The sequence below is a fragment of the Oncorhynchus clarkii genome, chromosome 16 (genome assembly GCF_045791955.1).
Source record: "Oncorhynchus clarkii lewisi isolate Uvic-CL-2024 chromosome 16, UVic_Ocla_1.0, whole genome shotgun sequence".
Taxonomy (NCBI): Eukaryota; Metazoa; Chordata; class Actinopteri; order Salmoniformes; family Salmonidae; genus Oncorhynchus; species Oncorhynchus clarkii.
Window position 1 is genome coordinate 71931482 of NC_092162.1, and position 17334 is coordinate 71948815.

The 17334-nt window shown below is 44.5% G+C and overlaps 1 protein-coding gene across 2 annotated transcripts in view; it reads right to left on the bottom strand.

The window, feature by feature from the left end:
- Nucleotides 1-2514: 2514 nt before the first annotated feature.
- The window catches only part of LOC139367793 (nociceptin receptor-like), a 65803-nt gene continuing 50983 nt past the window's right edge, over nt 2515-17334 (bottom strand). Inside the window, exons 3-5 of one of the 2 annotated variants that reach the window (XM_071106128.1) lie at nt 16896-17244; nt 12863-12872; nt 2515-3041 (exon numbers count right to left, since the gene is read on the bottom strand). In XM_071106128.1, coding sequence (XP_070962229.1) covers nt 2515-3041; nt 12863-12872; nt 16896-17244 — 886 coding nt within the window. Of the gene's footprint in view, nt 3042-12862; nt 12873-16882; nt 17245-17334 lie in introns of both variants that reach the window. The other variant, XM_071106127.1, reaches the window with a different exon arrangement.

Here is a 17334-nt window from a genome sequence, read left to right on the forward strand (position 1 = left end):
CAACAACAAGCTGGCTAGCATATCAACTGTCTTTAGCATCAACAACAAGCTGACTAGCATATCAACTGTCTTCAGCATCAACAACAAGTTGGCTAGCATATCAACTGTCTTTAGCATCAACAACAAGTTGGCTAGCATATCAACTGTCTTTAGCATCAACAACAAGTTGGCCAGCATATCAACTGTCTTTAGCATCAACAACAGTTGGCTAGTTGGCTAGCATATCAACTGTCTTTAGCATCAACAACAAGTTGGCTAGCATATCAACTGTCTTTAGCATCAACAACAAGCTGGCTAGCATATCAACTGTCTTTAGCATCAACAACAAGTTGGCTAGCATATCAACTGTCTTTAGCATCAACAACAAGTTGGCTAGCATATCAACTGTCTTTAGCATCAACAACAAGCTGGCTAGCATATCAAGCATCAACAACAAGCTGGCTAGCATATCAACTGTCTTTAGCATCAACAACAAGTTGGCTAGCATATCAACTGTCTTTAGCATCAACAACAAGTTGGCTAGCATATCAACTGTCTTTAGCATCAACAACAAGCTGGCTAGCATATCAACTGTCTTTGGCATCAACAACAAGTTGGCTAGCATATCAACTGTCTTTAGCATCAACAACAAGCTGGCTAGCATATCAACTGTCTTTAGCATCAACAACAAGTTGGCTAGCATATCAACTGTCTTTAGCATCAACAACAAGTTGGCTAGCATATAAAATGTCTTTAGCATCAGCAAATTAAGCATTCATTAATAATAATAAATAGCTATGTAAAATGCATTTCATGAGTAAACACACTGTTACAATCTTCATTACAGCAACAACCATTTATGAAAACACTGTTTATCTCTTTTAATATTAATTACAACAACATTTTTTTTGCTAGATTTGGCTTTTTTGAGAATTTTCTGTTGACATTCAAGTGGTCTGGAAATGTAAACTAATGGAAATACTCTGATAACTTTCCCAGAATTCCCTGTTATTCCAGAAAAACCTGGTTGAAAGATTCCAGGAATCAGGAGGGAATAAGCAGGACATCTGGAATCCCCAAACCAATACTTTTTGGGAAAGTTACCCGGATTTTGCAACTTTAGGAAAGATTCTACCTGCACCTCCTGTACACAAAACAGCACGCATACAGACTCAAGAGGCAAATATACACCAATAACATGATTCATATATAAAGACAGAAGTCTCAGAAGTGTTTTAGATAGATGACTGTAACAATACTTATATATACTTTTACATACCTTTATATAGCATGTCTATATATACAGAATAACACCACCATAAAAATAGAATGAATATAATTAATTATATTTCTATACACCACCACGTCATATATAATTATATATTTGAATTTTGCTGCACTTTTGTTTTTCCCTTTTTAAGTAAAATCTTACTTTTAAGACTGTGCTGCTCCAAAACACTTTGTAATACAAAATATTGTTGCTTCTTTTTTTTTTTTACAGTACGACAAGCCAAAATCTGTATACGTGGAAACCTCAGGCAGCATCGTCATCTCAATGATTTATTTCACCGGGAACAATGAATAGAGGCTTCAAACAAGCAAGTCTCTGTTACTGATGTGTTGCCCGTTCCTACACCTGCAAGGTGATAGGAAACAAACAGTAAAGCACCATCAATGACTAACACGCTCTATCCAGGATGGTGGATAGCATTTATAACAGACTTTGTATCTAAGGCCATGGAGATAAGGAGGATAAGTTGTTCCTCGCCAACAAAATAAAACAGAAAACTTCACAAAGAAACCTCCACTTACGCTGTTTTACTTACAGCATAGAAACAGACCAAAATAAAACAGAAAACTACACAAAGAAACCTCCACTTACGGTAATTACTTACAGCATAGAAACAGACCAAAAATAAAGCATCTGTACAACAATAGGAAAAAAATGACAACAACATCATTAATCAACCAATCAACATTGGGCTCAGAGTGGAGAGAAACGTGCGCAAAAACAAAACACTGTCGACTTTTCCTGGAAATCGTCCTTGAAGCACACAGACCTAAAGTCACAGACCTAAAGTCACAGACCTAAAGTCACAGACCTAAAGTCACAGACCTAAACTCTAAGCTTTAATCGGCCCGAAAAATGATCAATCAACTAAAATATGACAAAATGACATCCATGTTTACCAAAGACAGAGAAGTAGAGCCCCTTAGTCCCGAGTAGAAAGTCTGTTAGAATACATGACCCTGCTGTTCGCTCCGGCACAGATCCGGGTCAGGCACCAACCAGGCCATTCGCACATTGCCCCTGCCCCGGGCTACCTCTGGCCCCCAGGCTCTGCCCCTGCCCCGGGCTACCTCTGGCCCCCAGGCTCTGCCCCTACCCTGGCCCGTCCCCGTTCGGCCCCAGCCCAGGGGGCCGACGCGCTGCTAGAGGGTAGTGATCTGCGTGAGCTCTGTGTTGGAGTTCCCTGTCCCTTGGTGGTGATTGTTCTGGGGCTCCTGGCAGACCAGGGGCAGCTCCACGCCTAGTCATGCGGGGTTTGTATTCCCGTCCGCCGTTTTGCAGTTGTAGGCAACTTCCCGGGCGATGCTCCTCATCCGACCAGACTGCTGCCGGCTGTCCAGGCGGAACGGACCCGGGTGGCAGAACTCCCTGAAGCACCTCTTGAAGTTCTCGTCCAGGAAGGCGTAGAGGACTGGGTTGAGACTGCTGTTGACGTAGCCCAGCGCGATACAGAAGTGCATCAGGGCCATGGTGAGGAGGCTACCCAGGTTGAAGCCCAGCAACTGGGCCAGAGCCATGATCTGGATGGGGGTCCAGCAGACCACGAAGGCTGCCACTACGACCAGGACCATGCGGGTGATGCGGCGAAGGTTACGGTCCTTCTCCTTGGAGCCGGACAGGATGCGGACGCTGCGAAGGCGATTGACCATCAGGCTGTAGCAGACACTGATGATGGTAACTGGGATGAGGAAGGAAAAGAGGAAGACGCAGGTGCCGAACACCGGGTCCCAGTAGCTACGGGGGTCTGGGAGGACTATGTTACACTCTATACCTAGGAGAGAGACAGGAGACATGGTTAGGGTTAGAAACAGGACATAGGGGTTAAGGTTAAGGTTGGACATAGCGTCCCATTAGCTACGAGGGTCTGGGAGGACTACAGTACACTCTAAACCTGGGAGGGAGACAGGACAGAGGGTTAATGTGAGGGTTAGGACATGAGGGTTAGGACAGAGGGTTAACATGAGGGTTAGGACATGAGGGTTAGGACATGAGGGTTAATGTAAGGGTTAGGACATGAGGGTTAGGACATGAGGGTTAGGACATGAGGGTTAGGACATGAGGGTTAGGACATGAGGGTTAATGCGAGGGTTAAGACATGAGGGTTAATGTAAGGGTTAGGACATGATTGTCTGGACTGGAACGAATTGGAATGAATTGCAAAAATCCCTGAAGTTGGAGACATATCTCCCTCACTAACTTTAAGCATCAGCTGTCAGAGCAGTTTACCGATCGCTGCAGCTGTACACAGCCCATCTGTAAATAGCCCATCTGTAAATAGCCCATTCAACCTACTACCTACCTCATCCCCATATTTGTTTTGTTTTTTTCTGCTCTTTTGCACACCAGTATTTCTACTTGCACATCATCATCTGCACATCTATCACTCCAGTGTTGATCTGCTAAATTGTAATTACTTCGCAACTATGGCCTAGTTATTGCCTTACCTCCTTACTACATTTGCACACACTGTATACAGATTTTCTATTGTGTTATTGACTGTATGTTTGTTTATTCCATGTGTAACTCTGTGTTGTTGTTTGAGTCGCACTGCTTTGCTTTATCTTGGCCAGGTCGCAGTTTAAAAATAACTTGTTTTCAACTGGCCTACCTGGTTAAATAAAGGGTGAAATAAAATCATTTAAAGTCAAGAGGGTATGAATACTTTCTGAAGTAGTTAGCAACACGGACAAGAAGCTGCCGGGATCGTAGGAGGTTTATTTCAGCGAGTTGTATCTTGTTCTTGATACCATGTCTTTGTTTTGACTGTCACGTCTATATGCTAATATGAATCCAAATTCGCTAGCTAGCTAACCGACAACTGTAACGATGTATTTGAGAGACAAGAAGTACTCATTGTGCAAATGCATTTATGTTTTTAATAAACATTTTGGAGATGAAATATAGTTAAAATGTCGTCAACAATCTAAGCCATCCCCATCAGTTTTGCCCCGTCAGTTTTGCCCCGTAGTTTTGCCCCGTAGTTTTGCCACGTCAGTTTTGCCCCGTAGTTTTGCCCCGTCAGTTTTGCCCCGTAGTTGTGCCCCGTCAGTTTTGCCCCGTAGTTGTGACCCGTCAGTTGTGCCCCATAGTTTTGCCCCGTCAGTTTTGCCCCGTAGTTATGCCCTGTCAGTTTTGCCCCGTAGTTTTGCCCTGTCAGTTTTGCCCCGTAGTTTTGCCCCGTCAGTTTTGCCCCGTCAGTTTTGCCCCGTAGTTTTGCCCCGTAGTTTTCAGTTTTGCCCCGTAGTTTTGCCCCGTCAGTTTTGCCCAGTCAGTTTTGCCCCGTCAGTTTTGCCCCGTAGTTGTGCACACGTCGGTTTTGTTGCTCAACAACCCTCATGTCTATAGGACAGAGGGTTTATTATAGGAATGAGAGGACAGAATAACCCAATCTCTTTGAAAACACAGGTCCCGTAGACATATGGACACTTAAACAATATATTCTATTGTGGATTAACTTTCATTCACAAAACCATGCAACATAGAAATAAATTCCATCGCACAAATCCAAAATGGAGTCATTCTGGTCCCCCCCCCCCTCCCTCGAGGTATAATCTCTTAATCTCTGACATTTGCTCAGACATTTCCACAGCCTGCCTTTCAAAACTGCCTCTCTAAAACCCGAGCAGCTGGGAAAACTCAGAAAGATCCTATAGCTGTTTAATTACAAAAGCTAAATTCAGTTCAGTGGAATTGTTTTTAACAAACCCTGGCAGCTGAAGGAAGCAATCCTGAACTTCAAAAGACAATTTATTAGTTGCTATTTAAAAAATAAACACTTCACATCATTGATATTTAGAAGAAGACTCTTTCTTTCTCTTTGGTGTGATTATGACCCCCCCCCCCCCAACCCCCACCCCCCTTTCAACCCCCCCCCCCCCCTTTCAACCCCACCCCCCTTTCAACCCCCACCCCCCTTTCAACCCCCACCCCCCTTTCAACCCCCACCCCCCTTTCAAAAAACCCTATCTAGCCTGCTTTCCAAAGTCATTTTCCTATACAGTAGCTACAGTCAACTTTACATTGGGAAGTGAAATCTATGAATCAATTTTCTTAGTGCCGTGAGACTATCAGGAATGACGCACAGAGTATTACACTAGGATGAAAAATACTGATCCCATGGATAAACAGCGCAGCTTGGTAAAGCTGGGTATTGGACATTTGTCTTTGAACAGAGTCTGCTAACACTTCAAGGAACAGAAACATTATCCTTTGAGAGTTACAGTTATATCTCTCTCTCTCCAACCTCTCTCTCCCTGCAATCTCTCTCTCTCTCTCTCTCTCTCTCTCTCTCTCTCTCTATCCCCCTGCTCTCTCTCTCTCTCTCTCCGCTCTCTCTCTCCCCACCCCTCTCTCTCCCTGCTCCCTCTCTCTCTCCCCCTGCTCTCTCTCTCTCTCTCTCTCTCTCTCTCTCTCTCTCTCTCTCTCCCCGCTCTCTCTCTCTCCCCACCCCTCTCTCTCCCTGCTCTCTCTCTCTCTCTCTCTCTCCCCACCCCTCTCTCTCCCCTGCTCTCTCCCCACCCTCTCTCTCTCCCTGCTCTCTCTCTGCCTGCTCTCTCTCCCCACCCTCTCTCTCTGTCTATCTGCGCTCTTTCATTTCATTGTTGGCGACCCTCTCATCTCTGCAAAATGGAGCGTTATCTCACCAGAGCTCTGTCATTTAGAAAAGCCTTATTGGAATCAATTTCTCATCTCTCTGTGTCCTCCCACTCAGTGACCTGTTGGTTTGACACAAACACACACACACACACACACACACACACACACACACACACACACACACACACACACACACACACACACACACACACACACACACACACACACACACACACACACACACACACACACACACACACACACACACACAGGTCGGTCTCGGGGCGTCTGCTCTGCCTGTTACTGGGCTCAATACCCAGTCGCCAGGTACCAATCATCCCAGCATCAGTTAGGGTCAATCACTCCCTCCCTACATCCCTCCATCCATTCCTCCATCCCACCATGGGTGAACACATATCCATCACTCCATCCCTCCTTCCATCCCTCCATCACTCCATCCATCCCTCCATCCATCCCTCCATCCCACCATGGGTGAACACCTATCCATCCCTCCATGGGTGAACACCTATCCATCCCTCCCTCCATCCCTCCATGGGTGAACACCTATCCATCCCTCCCTCCATCCCTCCATGGGTGAACACCTATCCATCCCTCCATGGGTGAACACCTATCCATCCCTCCATGGGTGAACACCTATCCATCCCACCATGGGTGAACACATATCCATCCCACCTTGGGTGAACACCTATCCATCCCTCCCTCCATCCCACCATGGGTGAACACCTATCCATCCCTCCCTCCATCCCACCATGGGTGAACACCTATCCATCCCTCCATGGGTGAACACCTATCCATCCCACCATGGGTGAACACCTATCCATCCCTCCCTCCATCCCACCATGGGTGAACACCTATCCATCCCACCATGGGTGAACACCTATCCATCCCTCCATGGGTGAACACCTATCCATCCCTCCCTCCATCCCTCCATGGGTGAACACCTATCCATCCCACCATGGGTGAACACCTATCCATCCCACCATGGGTGAACACCTATCCATCCCACCATGGGTGAACACCTATCCATCCCACCATGGGTGAACACCTATCCATCCCTCCATGGGTGAACACCTATCCATCCCACCATGGGTGAACACCTATCCATCCCACCATGGGTGAACACATATCCATCCCTCCATGGGTGAACACCTATCCATCCCTCCCTCCATCCCACCATGGGTGAACACCTATCCATCCCTCCATGGGTGAACACCTATCCATCCCACCATGGGTGAACACCTATCCATCCCACCATGGGTGAACACATATCCATCCCTCCATGGGTGAACACCTATCCATCCCTCCCTCCATCCCACCATGGGTGAACACCTATCCATCCCTCCATGGGTGAACACCTATCCATCCCTCCCTCCATCCCACCATGGGTGAACACCTATCCATCCCTCCATGGGTGAACACCTATCCATCCCACCATGGGTGAACACCTATCCATCCCACCATGGGTGAACACCTATCCATCCCTCCATGGGTGAACACCTATCCATCCCACCATGGGTGAACACCTATCCATCCCACCATGGGTGAACACCTATCCATCCCTCCATGGGTGAACACCTATCCATCCCACCATGGGTGAACACCTATCCATCCCACCATGGGTGAACACCTATCCATCCCTCCCTCCATCCCTCCATGGGTGAACACCTATCCATCCCTCCATGGGTGAACACCTATCCATCCCACCATGGGTGAACACCTATCCATCCCTCCATGGGTGAACACATATCCATCCCACCATGAGTGAACACCTATCCATCCCTCCCTCCATCCCACCATGGGTGAATACCTATCCATCCCTCCCTCCATCCCACCATGGGCGAACACCTATCCATCCCTCCATGGGTGAACACCTATCCATCCCTCCCTCCATCCCACCATGGGTGAACACATATCCATCCCTCCATCCCTCCATGGGTGAACACCTATCCATCCCTCCCTCCATCCCACCATGGGTGAACACATATCCATCCCTCCATGGGTGAACACCAATCCATCCCTCCATGGGTGAACACCTATCCATCCCACCATGGGTGAACACCTATCCATCCCTCCCTCCATCCCTCCATGGGTGAACACCTATCCATCCCTCCATGGGTGAACACCTATCCATCCCTCCCTCCATCCCACCATGGGTGAACACCTATCCATCCCACCATGGGTGAACACCTATCCATCCCTCCCTCCATCCCTCCATGGGTGAACACCTATCCATCCCACCATGGGTGAACACCTATCCATCCCACCATGGGTGAACACCTATCCATCCCACCATGGGTGAACACCTATCCATCACTCCATGGGTGAACACCTATCCATCACTCCATCCATCCCTCCATGGGTGAACACCTATCCATCCCACCATCCCTCCATCCCTCCATCCCTCCATCCCTCCATGGGTGAACACCACTTCATCACCATCACCACTCTGGAGATGACACCTACTTATATTAACTGTAAAATGTAATTGACGACAAGTGGCTGGATTAGGACCTGCACCACTTCCTGTGTGAGGTAGGGTCGTACTCTACGGATGTTCCTCTTCCTGTGTGAGGTAGGGTCGTACTCTACTGATGTTCCTCTTCCTGTGTGAGGTAGTGTCGTACTCTACAGATGTTCCTCTTCCTGTGTGAGGTAGGGTCGTACTCTACGGATGTTCCTTATCCTGTGTGAGGTAGGTTCGTACTCTACGGAATGTTCCTCTTCCTGTGTGAGGAAAGGTCGTACTCTACAGATGTGGTAGAGCATGGACCTGTAAGAGTCAGATATTATGGCATTTAAAAATACATTACATTAAACAGTTTACAGTAAACATGTCATTCAGACACTGTAAACCACAGTAGATATGTCATTCAGACACTGTAAACCACAGTAGATGTCATTCAGACACTGTATACCACAGTAGATATGTCATTCAGACACTGTATACCACAGTAGATATGTCATTCAGACACTGTAAACCACAGTAGATATGTCATTCAGACACTGTATACCACAGTAGATATGTCATTCAGACACTGTATACCACAGTAGATATGTCATTCAGACACTGTATAGCACAGTAGATATGTCATTCAGACACTGCAAACCACAGTAGATATGTCATTCAGACACTGTAAACCACAGTAGATATGTCATTCAGACACTGTATAGCACAGTAGATATGTCATTCAGACACTGTAAACCACTGTATAGTAAACCACAGTAGATATGTCATTCAGACACTGTAAACCACAGTAGATATGTCATTCAGACACTGTATACCACAGTAGATATGTCATTCAGACACTGTATACCACAGTAGATATGTCATTCAGACACTGTAAACCACAGTAGATGTCATTCAGACACTGTAAACCACAGTAGATATGTCATTCAGACACTGTATATCACAGTAGATGTCATTCAGACACTGTATACCACAGTAGATGTCATTCAGACACTGTATACCACAGTAGATATATCATATTACAATTTTGGCCCGTTCCTCCTGACAGAGCTGGTGTAACTGAGTCAGGTTTGTAGGCCTCCTTGCTCACACACACTTTTCAGTTCTGCCCACAAATATCCTAGGATTGAGGTCAGGGCTTTGTGATGGCCACTCCAACACCTTGACTTTGGAAGTATGCTTGGGGTCATTGTCCATTTGGAAGACCATTTGCAACCAAGCTTTAACTTCCTTACTGATGTCTTGAGATGTTGCTTCAATATATCCACATAATTTTCACTCCTCATGATGCCATCTATTTTGTGAAGTGCACCAGTCCCTCCTGCAGCAAAGCACCCCCACAACATGATGCTGCCACCCCCACAACATGATGCTGCCACCCCTGTGCTTCATGGTTGGGATGGTGTTCTTTGGCTTGCAAGCCTCCCCCTTTTTCCTCCAAACATAACAATGGTCATTATGGCCAGACAGTTCTATTTTCTTTTCATCAGACCAGTGGACATTTCTCCAAAAAGTACGATCTTTGTCCCCATGTGCAGTTGCAAAGAAATTGAAGATGAGGTGGAGTGCGCCCCCAGGACTTGAAATCCCACCGCTGGCCCAGGCCAATAGTGGTCAAGTTCCTGAGGTTCAAGGACAAGGTAGCTGTTCTGGAAAGTGCCAAGAACTTTTCCTCAACTATCCTGCACCAAAAGAGGAAACATATCCATGAAAGATGCCAGAGCGCGTGGAGACATTGCTTCCGTCTTCTGTCCTCCTCCCAAAAGCCTGGAAGGGATGAGAGAGCCAAGCCTATGGTTTATAGCTTCAACCCCTGCAGCGCACACACACACACACACACACACACACACACACACACACACACACACACACACACACACACACACACACACACACACACACACACACACACACACACACACACACACACACACACACACACACACACACTCACACACAAATTGATTAATGGACTGCTGAATGTATAGACATCCTTCTCTTGCTTTGTCTGCTCTTTTCAATATTATGTCTATCTCTGACTAGCTACCCAGGAAACGGATGAAAATAGCCCATATTAATCTACAGTTGAAGTCGGAAGTTTACATACACTTATTAAGAAACTAACTGTTAGAACTAAACTCAGCAAAAAATATATATATTTGATTTATTTTCCGCAAACTTAACATGTGTACATATTTGTATGAACAGAACAAGATTCAACAACTGAGAAAAAAAAATGAACGAGTTCCACAGACACGCCGACAAACAGAAATGGAATAATGTGTCCCTGAACAAAGGTCAGGGTCAAAATCCAAAATAACAGTCAGTATCTGGTGTGGCCACCAGCTGCATTAAGTACAGCAGTGCATCTCCTCCTCATGGACTGCACCAGATTTGCCAGGTCTTCCTGTGAGATGTTACCAAGGCACCTGAATGTTCCAGGACATTTCTGGGAGGGATGGCCCTAGCCCTCACCCTCTGATCCAAATGGTCCCAGACGTACTCTTCGCTGGCCATGGCAGAACACTGACATTCCTGTCTTGCAGGAAATTATGCACAGAACGAGCAGTATGGCTGGTGGCATTGTCATGCTGGAAGGTCATGTCAGGATGAGCCTGCAGGTAGGGTACCACATGAGGGAGGAGGATGTCTTCCCTGTAACACATAGCATTGACCCTGCCTGCAATGACAACAAAACAACAAAACCACAACTTGTCAGTGAAGAGCACTTTTTGCCAGTCCTGTCTGGTCCAGTGAAGGTGGGTTTTTGCCCATAGGCAACATTGTTGCCGGTGATTTCTGGTGAGGACCTGCCTTACAACAGGCCTACAAGCCGTCAGTCCAGGCTCTCTCAGCTTATTGTGGACAGTCCGAGCACTGATGGAGGGATTGAGAATTCCTGGTGTAACTCAGACAGTTGTTGTTGCCATCCTGTACCTGTCCTGCAGATGTGATGTTCGGATGTACCGATCCTGTGCAGGTATTGTTACACGTGGTCTGCCACTGCAAGTACGATCAGCTGTCCTCCCTGTCTCCCTGTAGCGCTGTCTGAGGCATCTCACAGTATGGACATCGCAATTTATTGCCCTGGCCACATCTGCAGTCCTCATGCTTCCTTGCAGCATGCCTGAAGCACGTTAATGCAGATGAGCAGGGACCCTGGACATCTTTCTTTTGGTGTTTTTCAGAGTCAGTAGAAAGGCCTCTTTAGTGTCCTAAGTTTTCATAACTGTGACCTTAATTGCCTACCATCTGTAAGCTGTTAGTGTCTTAACGACCATTCCACAGGTGCATGTTCGTTAATTGTTCATGGTTCATTGAACAAGCATGGGAAACAGTGTTTAAACCCTTTACAATGAAGATCTGTGTTGTTATTTGAATTTTTTACAAATTATCTTTGAAAGACAGGGTCCTGAAAAAGGGATGTTTCTTTTTTTGCTGAGTTTATTAAGTCTCCATTAATTGATGAGGAATTGAACAACTGTATGGTTGAAAGAGAAGGGGCAACAGGAGTGTTTAATGAATCGGGTTGCACATCTGACTGGCTGACTAACTGCAAATCGAGAAATTATGTGACTAAACTCAACACAAAGAAGAAGAAACTGTATTATGAAGCCAAGATCAATGATATAAAGAATGATGGAAAAACAACTTTGGAGTTCTTTAAATGAAATTATGGGCAGAAAGACAAATTCAACTCCATCTTTTATCGAATCAGACGGCTTATTCATCACAAAACCAATTATGGCAAAGTGGGCAAACTTAAGCAGGAAATGCCCACAACAAACAGTAAGCCATCGTATTCATGCATAAAAAAATAATAATAATGAAGACAGGAAATGTCTGTTGGCATTTCCTGGCTAAAGCATTGTGAGTTTGAATTTTGTAAAGTTAGTGTTGGAGTGGAGGAAAATTATATTTTTTCCAAATTAACTCCATAATATCGACTGAAACATGGCAAACGTTGTTTAGAACCAATCCTCAAGGTGTTTTTCACATATCTATTCAATGATATATCCTTCGTGGAAGTGTGCTTCTGTTCTGAATCCCAGGAGAAAATGACCGCAACTGGAGATTACGCACGAATTTAGGCAAAGGACACCGGGCGGACCCCTGGAAAATGTAGTCTCTTATGGCCAATCTTCCAATGATATGCCTACAAATACGTCACAATGCTGCAGACATCTTGAAGAAACGACAGAAAGCGCAGGGTCGTTCCTGCTGCATTCACAGCCATATAAGGAGACATTTGAAAACAGAGCTTCAGAGATTCTGCTCATTTCCTGTTTGACGTTTCATCTTGGTTTCGCCTGTAGAATGAGTTCTGTGGCACTCACCGATAATATCTTTGCAGTTTTGGAAACGTTAGACTGTTTTCTTTCCAAAGCTGTCAATTCTATGCATAGTCGAGCATCTTTTCGTGACAAAATATTGCGCTTAAAACGGGCACGTTTTTTTATCCAATAATGAAATAGCGCCCCTATAGACTCAAGAGGTTAACAACAGACTTTCAGCATGCTTATAGAGAAGGGCACTCAACATGTACTGCACTGATACAAATGACTGAAGCTTGGTGGAAAGAAATTGATCATTAGAAGATTGTGGGATCTGTAATGTTAGATTTCAGTGCAGCTTTTGATATTATTGACCATAACCTGTGGTTGAAAAACAACGTATGTGTTATGGCTTTTCAACTTCTGAAATATTGTGGATTCAGATCTATCTATCTAAAAGAACTCAAAGGGTTTTCTTTAATGGAAGTTCTAAAATGTCAAACATCTAAAGTGTGGTGTACTGCAGGGCAGCTCTCTAGGCCCTCTACTCTTTTCTATTTTTACCAATGACCTGCCACTGGCATTAAACAAAGCACCATGTATGCTGATGTTTCAACCATATACGCATCAACAACCACAACTAATGAAGTCACTGAAACCCTTAACTTCTTGCTCCTACTTGAGACGCAGATGTCTCAAGTAGACACCTGGAAATGCAAATGCGCTACGCTAAATGCTAAATGTACTCGTTAAAACTCAAACGTTCATCAAAATTCACATGCAGGGTATTGAATTAAAGCTACACTCGTTGTGAACCTAGCCAACAAGTCAGATTTTTAAAATGCTTTTCGGCGAAAGCATGAGAAGCTATTATCTGATAGCATGCAACACCCCAAAATGCCTGAATGCGATGTAAACAAAGATATAGCTTAGCCGGCGCTACACAAAACGCAGAAATAAAATATAAAACATTCATTACCTTTGACGAGCTTCTTTCTTGGCACTCCTATATGCCCCATAAACATCACTATTGGGTCTTTTTTTCGTTTAAATCGGTCCATATATACCCAAAATAGCTTTCTATGGAAGCTGTGTCATTCAGAAAAAAACATTGTTTTTAAACGCTGCGTCATTTTTTAAAATTAAAAAAGTCGACGATAAACTTTCACAAAACACTTCGAAATACTTTTGTAATCCAACTTTAGGTATTAGTAAACGTTTATAATCTATCAAAATGATTACAGGGCGATGTATATTCAATAGCTCCTCGTTTTCAAATCAATGGCTGCCAATGTGCACATTCAAAACATCCTGGTGGAGACCGGAAGAAATTGAATCCAGTTAGTTGGATTTACCAAGAAAAAAGTCCCTGGAAAATGACGACAATGGCGACATCGTGTGGAATCTGTAGGAATTGCATGCAAGTCGATAATTAATTTTGTGCCCTTTTAACAACCCATGAAAGTGACGCATGGAAATATTTTTTAGCTTTCAGAGAGCAGTTTATCTTGCTCTTTTCGATGAAACACACGATCTGTTATAGTCACAGCCGTGATTTAACCAGTTTTAGAAACTTCAGAGTGTTTTCTATCCACACATACTAATCATATGCATATACTATATTCCTGGCATGAGTAGCAGGACGCTGAAAAGTTGCGCGATTTTTAACAGAATGTTCGAAAAAGGAGGGGGTAGACTTAATTAACAAAGAGTTGCAGTCTGTTTTGGAATGGGTGGCCAGTAATAAACTGGTCCTGAACATCTCTAAAACTAAGAGCATTTGTATTTGGTACAAATCATGTATGTTACCTTTATTTAACTAGGCAAGTCAGTTAAAAACAAATTATTCTTTCCAATTATGTTCTACACCTGCCAAACTGTGCACCGCCCTTTGGGATTCCAAATCACAGCTGGTTGTGATATGCAGCCTGGATTTGACACTGAGAGGCAGTGCCTTAGATTGCTGCACCAGTCAGGAGCTCAGGAACAAAGCATTCCCTAAGTTCTAGACCTCAACTGAATCTGGTAATTAATGGTGTGGCTATTGAATAAGTTGAGGAGACTAAATTACCTTAGATTGTAAACACAGTTATGGTCAAAACATATTGATTCAATGGTTGTAAAGATGGGGAGAGGTCTGTTCTTAATAAAGAGATGCTCTGCATTTTTGACATCACATTCCAAAAAGCAAGTCCTGCAGGCTCTAGTTTTGTCTAATCTTGATTATTGTCCAGTCGTGTGGTCCAGTGCTGCAAGGAAAGACCTAGTTAAGCTGCAGCTGGCCCAGAACAGAGTGGCACGTATTGCTCTTCATTATAATCAGAGGACAGATATATAATACTGTATAAATGCTATGCATGCCAGTCTCTCTTAGGTAAGAGTTGATGAGAGACTGACTGCATCACTTCTTCTTGTTATATGAAATATAAATATAAATCCCACATTGGAAGCTTTGTTTTAGTTTGTTTGTTTTTCAATAAGGGTGTGGACGGTGAATGCCAAACATAAACCAAACCATTGTTGTTTTAATTTTATTTTTTGATAGGGAAGCTGAGAGGTCAATAAACTGTTTAGGTTTTCAACTGCCAAATTTGCATGTTTTTTCCCAGGAAGTTGTCTAAAAGGGATTTAATATTTGATATTATGTTAGGATCCCCATTAACCACTAGGCTACCTGCCTCCCCTTGTTGTTTTCAAAAAAGCCTTCGATTCAATTTGGCATGAGGGTCTGCTATACAAACTGATGGAAAGTGGTGTTGGGGGTAAAACATACACTGTTCAAAAATAACCTGTACACAAACAACAAAAAATTGGCAAAAAAAACACCCACAAATTTCTTTCCACAGGGCCATGGGGTGAGACAGGGATGCAGCTTAAGCCCCACCCTCTTCAACATACATTTAAACAATTTGGCGAGGGCACTAGAACAGTCTGCAGCACCCGGCCTCACCCTGCTAGAATCTGAAGTCAAATGTCTACTGTTTGCTGATGATCTGGTGCTTCTGTCACCAATGAAGGAGGGCCTACAGCAGCACCTAGATCTTCTGTATAGAAGTAAGACAAAAAATAATGGTGTTCCAAAAAAAGGTCCAGTTGCCAGGACCACAAATACAAAGGGCCCTCTATGCCATCAAAAGGAACATAAAATGCAACATACCAATTAGGATCTGGCTAAAAATACTTGGATCAATCATAGAACCCATTGCCCTTTATGGTTGTGAGGTCTGGGGTCCGCTCACCAACCAATAATTCACAAAATGGGAAAAACACCAAATAGAGACTCTGAATGCAGAATTTTGTAAACAATATCCTCTGTGTACAACGTAAAACACAAAATAATGCATGCAGAGCAGATTTAGGCCGATACCCGCTAATGATCAAAATCCAGAAAAGAGACGTTAAATTCTACAACCACTTAAAAGGAAGTTATTCCCAAACATTCCATAACAAAGCCATCACCTACAGAGAGATGAACCTGGAGAAGAGTCCCCTAAGCAAGCTGGTCCTGGGGCTCTGTTCACAAACACAACCAGACCCCACAGAGCCCCAGGACAGCAAAACAATTAAACCCAATCAAATCATGAGAAAACAAAAAGACCATTACTTGACACATTGGAAAGAATTAACAAAAAAACAGAACAAACTAGAAAGCTATTTGGCCCTAAACAGAGAGTACACCGTGACTGACTCAGTGAGCATAGCCTTGCTATTGAGAAAGGCCACCGAAGGCAGACCTGGCTCTCAAGAGAAGACAGGCTATGTGCTCACTGCCCACAAAATGAGGTGGAAACTGAGCTGCACTTCCTAACCTCCTGTATGACCATATTAGAGACACATATTTCCCTCAGATTACAACAGACCCAAAAAGAACTCAAAAACAAATCCAATTTTGACTAACTCCCATATCTACTGGGTGAAATTCCACAGTGTGCCATCACAGCAGCAAGATTTGTGACCTGTTGCCACAAGAAAAGGGCGACCAGTGAAGAACAAGAACCCATGTACTTTAACTATTTGCACACTGTTACAACTGAAATTGAATTAAATTGAGAGAGAATCTGAATATAGATGAACACAGAGGTCAGACTGAGGGTCAGACAGACAGACGGACGGACGGACGGACGGACGGACAGACAGACAGACAGACAGACAGACAGACAGACAGACAGGACAGGACAGACAGGACAGGCAGGACAGACAGACAGACAGACAGACAGGACAGGACAGACAGGACAGACACCCAATATAACCTACTGTTATGTTCGACCTCCACCTCCACATCTCCCAACACCATGGCTGGTACCCCAATCGCCGACGCCAGGACCCACACGCAGATGTTGACCACCTTGGCCTTGTGGGGCGTCCTCATGTCCAGGGCCTTGACCGGATGGCACACGGCCACGTAGCGATCCATGCTCATCACGGTCAGAGTAAAGGTGCTGGTAAACATGTTGTAGTAGTCGATGGAGACCACGGCCTTGCAGAGGGCGTTACCGAACGGCCAGAAGCCCAGGAAAACGTCTGTTCCCTGGAAGGGTAAGGTAGCGAGGACCAGGAAGTCAGCCAGAGCCAGGTTAAATATGTAGATGTTGGTGGCTGTCTTCATCTTGGTGTACCTGGCAGAGAGGAGAATTGTATTAATACATATGTAGATGTTGGTGTAACTAGAATAGAATGGAACTAGAATAGAATAGAATTATAATAGA